This window comes from Ursus americanus, chromosome 5 (genome assembly GCF_024610735.1).
Source record: "Ursus americanus isolate L20-20 chromosome 5, mUrsAme1.1.p, whole genome shotgun sequence".
In the NCBI taxonomy this organism is placed as follows: Eukaryota; Metazoa; Chordata; class Mammalia; order Carnivora; family Ursidae; genus Ursus; species Ursus americanus.
Window position 1 is genome coordinate 8,422,260 of NC_142131.1, and position 6,000 is coordinate 8,428,259.

Below are 6,000 nucleotides of genomic sequence, written 5' to 3' on the forward strand. Positions count from 1 at the left end.
TCAAAAAATGAAGAAAACTCAAATGTCCATGAGCTAACGTATAAATGTGGGACGCCCACACGATGGAATATCACTTGTCAATAATAAAGAATGAGGAACTGGTACCCAACGCGACACGGATGAACCTGGAAAACAGCATCCTAGATAAAAGGAGCCAGTCACAAAAGACCACACATTGTAGGATTCCATTTATATTAAGTGCCTCGGGACAAGCAAACCCATGGAGACAGAAGGGAGGTTAGGGTCACCTGGTGGTAGGATGGGGCAGCGAATGGGGAGTGACTGCTAATGCATATGGAGTTTCTTTCTGAGGCGAAGAACACGTACTAAAATTAGATTCTGGTGATGGTCACACAACTCCATAAATAAAATAAGAATCACTGATTGCACGCTTCAAATGTGTGAATTTTATGGTGTGTACATCAGCACGAAGAGAGCAGTCACTCTCGGGTCTTGCCTAACACTATTTTACCGGGGCCTACTAAAGGGAAAAAACCTGACCATTTCTAAAATGAGTGCTTTCCTAGAAGTTAGCTTTGAAACTGACTCTTTAAATGAAAACGTTGCTTAAATTTAGTACTGCAGCCAAACCCCTTCTATAAAATAGACACATTTTAAAGTCCAAATTTGTGTTTAATAAAAAAAAAAAATGTATGACTTCCGGACGTTGGTACCAAATACAAACAAAAGGAAAACAAAAGTGAGTCATATTCAAAGGAACCACATTTTCCCTTCACAGTCCCTTACTGGCATAGGATGGTTGTCGCTGCCCTGACGTGGATCCCGGGGGGAAGTGGGGGCTTAGAACAAGAGTTGGCAAGAGCAAGAAAGAGGGTTAAACATCTAATCATCGATATTAGTGACGCTGCCCAGAGTGTCTCCGTGAGATTCAGGTTACCTCAGAGCGTCAAGACCCTATAAAGCACGAAGGCTTTTAATCTTTCAGCATCTTCCCCCAAACTGATATGCTCTCCCTACCCCCAAATAATGGAAACAAAATTCAGACCAAGCAATTTATATCCACTCACACGGATTCAAAGGACCATGGGGAAGAAATTATCTTCTAAAACCAGTCATTTATCCTCATTTTAATTCAAGTTGGCTCCTTCATATCACCCTGTGGGTTCGTATTTTAAATGTGCTTTGCATATGCACAAAGAAGGTGAGAATCTGTGTTGGTTTTAGAAACTGCTGGCAATCTCATTATTCAGGAAGGATGTCTTAATGGTTCTGCCCAAGCAAATATTATTTAAGTTTCCTCTAAAGTGATATTGCAGGTGTCACTCTTTGATATCAAGAAATTTATTTCAAAATGTGTCCTCCAGGTAAAGTAGCTAGATCAGACCCACAGGAACCTAAAGCTAAATACTGAACATGCAGTGACAAGACCACAAAAACGAAAACCGGGAAATCACCTTTATCACCAGTCTTGCCATTAATCATTAGTGGAGGACCTTAAATTACGTACTCTACTGAATCTCAGTTTCTTCATCTGTAAAATGAGACACCTAGATTAGAGATTCCTGCAGATAAAAACTTTTCTTGGTGCTTTTTCAGATTCCTTTTCTCATTCTTACTCTTTGTCTATTCTCTCTTTTTTTTCTTTCACACTCTGTAGGTGGCCTGTATCTACAAGGATATAGGGTGAATGAGCAGACCCTAAGCTTCAAGCAGTCAGTAATTGAACTCAAACCTCCATCTGAAGAGTTCAAGACTTTCTATTTTTGCGCAGAAAATAAGGCAGAGAACCAACGGTAAGTCGAGGTCTGCGTATTTCTTCTTCTTCATCTGCCTGACAAAAGTCTTCTTAGCAAAACCCTTATCCTTACTTTCCAACTTGAACTCTCACCTCCAATTAACTCTCTTCCTTTCTTCGCATAGTCCCCAGAGTTAATATCCCCCAGCATTTTTTTTCTTTCAATGCATAGAAGATGACTCTTCCAGAAGTACTTTTTTTTCCCAATGGAAAAGGAATCTACCATTCTTCCCAAGGCGGAGGTTGACTCAGACTTCAACATAAAAAATTCCACTAACACAGTCGTCCGTAAATATTATGTAATTAATTCATATTTGCTGTCTCGCCTCCTTTCATATAACTTGTATTGTTATGTCTATCTGAATGTGGTCAGTTGTTTGCATTTGTTATAAGCCACTGAAGGATACAGAACTTACCTAATTCAGTATGTTCACTCTCCAGCTTGGCATGCACAATTGGGCACTTGGGTTTATGATAATTTGGGGGAACAAAGAGCAGTAGAGTCAACAGAGACAAAACCAGGAGGCAGAGGAAGTATTCTCTTGGACTTAGAAGATCCTCCTCCATCAAATTTCAATCCCCAAGCCATCCAGTGCCCTCCATCCTTCATTCTTACCCTCACCTGCTTGATGACCACCCCTCACTTCATCCAGGCACTTTCTCCCAATTGTGTGGGTTAAAAAGATCTAATAAAGAAATTCACAGTCATTTATTAAAACTGAGAACATGGTAAAATTTTCAGGGGTATTTACAAGAACCAAATACATTGCTTTCACCCAAAGAAATAAAACTCTGAAAGTAGAATTTCAGGATTCCCAGCAAGTAACCATTTAGGGAAGGGAGGAGTCTCCCTAGGCCTTCTCCCATTATGTAAACCCTGTCTGCTCCTCTCATTCCTAAGGATAGGCTAGAGTGGGAGGTTAATGAATATAGAATTGCTAGATATTTTGCCAAGATCTCTTTCCTTGGGCTTGTGCTTTACAATCTGGGTGGCGGACTAAGACCGTTCCCTTGAAGGTGAGGCTCCAGCTGGCATATTAGAAAAGGGGTCAATGAAATCAAGTTAACTCCTATCAGATAAGAGTGGAGTCTGAAGAGTCAGATTTCACTGCCAAATCCATGAGTGGATATTATCAATAGGAAACAATAGTAAGTCACTAGAGAAATATTTCAAAGCCTAAGAGCAGAGTTTCACAGTGTGGTTCGTGCAATTCTGGCTCCACAAGATGCCCTACTACCCAAAAATAGTTAAGTCAGTTGAAGAAGTGATACAAATCATATTTCCCACTCAGAGAATCACAGAGCACATTAACTTATGTTCCCGACACGCTGTGCCGGAACGAACCCTTAGGTACTTCTTCATACCTCCCACTTCCTGAGCTTGCCTGACCCAAACCATTCTTTTAAAAAAATAACAATCATTAACTACCCTTAGTAGTTAATAAATTATATATGGGAACCTTTTATAAAACATCACCCAATAAAAGGAAAAGAAGGGAGTAGACAAGAGAGAGGAGCTAACCTGCAGAGTTCGCTGTGAGTTACAGAATGTAAAAAGGAATATTTTGCCCTAATGGTGATATTTGATTACTATACATTTGATCAACTGAACTTGAAATTTAAATAGAAACAATAAAATACTAGTAATGATTGTAAAAGCCCTATAGCTCCATTAATCACTATTTACATTGTGCCTTCTTCTGATCCTATTATTTATACCAGCACAGTTTTCTTTCTTTGCTACCATTGTATATTCCACTTTTGATGTTTTACCTTTTTGTTTAATCCAAACCTAAGGATCAGGGTTTCCTGTATTAATTTCAAACTAAATAACCTGGAGAAACAATTAGGAAATAAATTTAAAAGATTTTTTAACATGTCACCTTCCTACAGCCCAATAATTGTTTTAAATGACGTGTCCTGCGCTGCTATTTCTACAGCTGGATTACAGCTCTGAAAGCGTCGATCAAAAAGTGGCTTCCTTTGCATCAGGCTATTCAAGACTTCATGAACCGGCCTCTAGAGGAGACCAGAATGTGAAAGAAACCCTCATCTTCAGAGAAGGGACCCACAAAATCATCACCCACCTTCCCTGGGAAGAAACAAAAACATTTTTCATTCTATAGCATTTAACTGAATGCTTCTCAGATACACTAAAACTTTGTGGTAAGATCATAATTTTGTTTTTGAACCAAAGCACCAGAATCTAATGTGACACTCAGCAAATACAACTATGTCAACATCGTTAATCCCCCCATGTTTCTGCCCCGCAGGCTGCACAGGTTAACATCGAAATATAGTATGTCCCATACCTCTGTCTTTTGAAAGCATAAATACAATAAAAGTTGATTTATTTTCTCTTTTGTATTCTTTGCTAAAGGTTCCACTCTGTCCTTGACCGTAGGCTTCCTAGAATGCCTACAGGTCAGGATGTGGGAAGCTGATATTTGGAAAAATTAAGATCATAGAAATGAAGTGGCTTAAATGATGAGTAAATAATTCAACTCAACAAGGTCCTCTCTGTCAGGCCATCTTACAATGGACTGGCCCAAGTGCCTCCCAGGACTTCCCAGAGGAAAGAAAATAATAATTATTGTTATAAAAATAGAATAAAGAAGGAATGAGGCTAAATGTAGGGGAGAAAACTCAAAGGTATGCATCATATTATTACCTGAATTATTACCCGAATATCTGTCACACTGCAAGGGGAAAACACAAAATAAATCAAGAATGTCCTGCTCTTAATCCTGGAAGTAACATTCAGAGAAGTTCAAAAGTGAATTCTAAGCATCGACCTCGTTTCTTAGTGGAACGATCCCAGTGTGTGTCCACGACGCTGTGATGCACTTGGAAGTCCCATGCCCTTACTAATGGAACACGGAAAACAAATTTCAGGGAGTTCAACTGTCAGATTCAAGTGCTCTGGAACAGCTTCCGACAACAACAAAAAATTTGAGGTCTTGTCTTTTCACAAAATGATAGTATTTCAGAGCTCCCAAGACCCTTACAGCTCAACCCCTCTTCTTCATGGCTATGGCTCAGGAAGGGAGTCGCCTGTTGCAGGTCACATGGGTTGTTAATGGCAGAACTGGAGCTGAACCCAGGTCTTCATCCCTCCATCCAGTGTTATTTCCACTCATCCTACAGCTCTTCATGGTGACCAGGGATGTGGTGCAGTTTCACAGAGGTGATGTAATCACTCACTTCCCAAAGTTGTCCAACGCCTCGAGTCTTTGCCTGAGAACTAAAACACGTCGATCCCAGCACTACATCTGTTTATATCCCTATATCCCTACGGGCTCATGAAGGACTTTGTGTTCATTCAAATGATATTTTACAGAGAATCTTAAATGTGAAAAAGTTACCAAAATTCAAGCCATTCTCCTCTACTCCTCACCTCCACCCCCCACAAAAGACTGTGAACTCTTCAAATAGATGGCCCCAGCTTGCAGCTGTCGTTCACCACAACTCAGATAAAGGAGGCTTGTGAGTGTGTGAGCGTGTGCTACTAAGTCCCCGTATTAAGAGAAGCTGCACAAATGAACCCATCCCCAAAAACGACATGCTGTAATACTCTAACCAGCTTAATACCATAATCAAAAATATTCAATTAACAATAACAGATAGCCCTCTGTTCTGACAATGGCCCCTGTGTTCTCCCGGTATTTGCCATGGTAATAATGAGGTCTTTCAGCAGGGGCATCATCAGTAATGCTCGTGTCAGAAACCTGGAGCTCACACATCCGCTCCCCAGCGGAGCGCTCGGCCTTTCTGGAGCTCCGCCATGGAATGCACCAACTGTGCCGTTACCAGGCAGCCAGCTAGTGACCGCGGCCAACTGTAACACTGGCGCACAGCTTTCCCCCGAAGGAGAAAAACAAAAGCAACCATCTCAATAAAATGTGAATACAATTTTCCCTGAATTAAGCAGTCGTATAACTCACTTGAAAGTGAAAGGTACCAACGTTCAAAGTTCAAAGATACTCCTCAGAAACTACTGTTGTTATTCCTGGAAGGTTCTAGAAAGCCCAACAGTCCCATACATTATGCAAAACAACAACATTTGTTGTGTGTGAGCATTTTTATGTGGAGAGAATTTAAAGCTTTGATATGATTTTGAAGGGATATGTGGCTTAAAAATAACTTTTTAGTTCTAAGATTAAGAACATTTCTCAAGGGCCACAAGGTTTCCATCTTTAATAGATTCAAGAGGGAGGGGAAAGTGCAGGGCCAGGCTTCTACAT

At 40.4% G+C, this 6,000-nt stretch overlaps 1 protein-coding gene across 1 annotated transcript in view; it reads left to right on the top strand.

Annotated features, from left to right (window-relative positions):
* The window catches only part of LOC148110031 (uncharacterized), a 99,110-nt gene extending 95,142 nt beyond the window's left edge, over window positions 1-3,968 (top strand). The window contains exons 10-11 of the mRNA XM_087861940.1: window positions 1,619-1,754; window positions 3,697-3,968. Of these exons, the coding sequence (XP_087718066.1) occupies window positions 1,619-1,754; window positions 3,697-3,796 (236 nt within the window). The 3' untranslated portion in view covers window positions 3,797-3,968. The remainder of the gene's footprint in view (window positions 1-1,618; window positions 1,755-3,696) is intronic.
* Window positions 3,969-6,000: the final 2,032 nt, after the last annotated feature.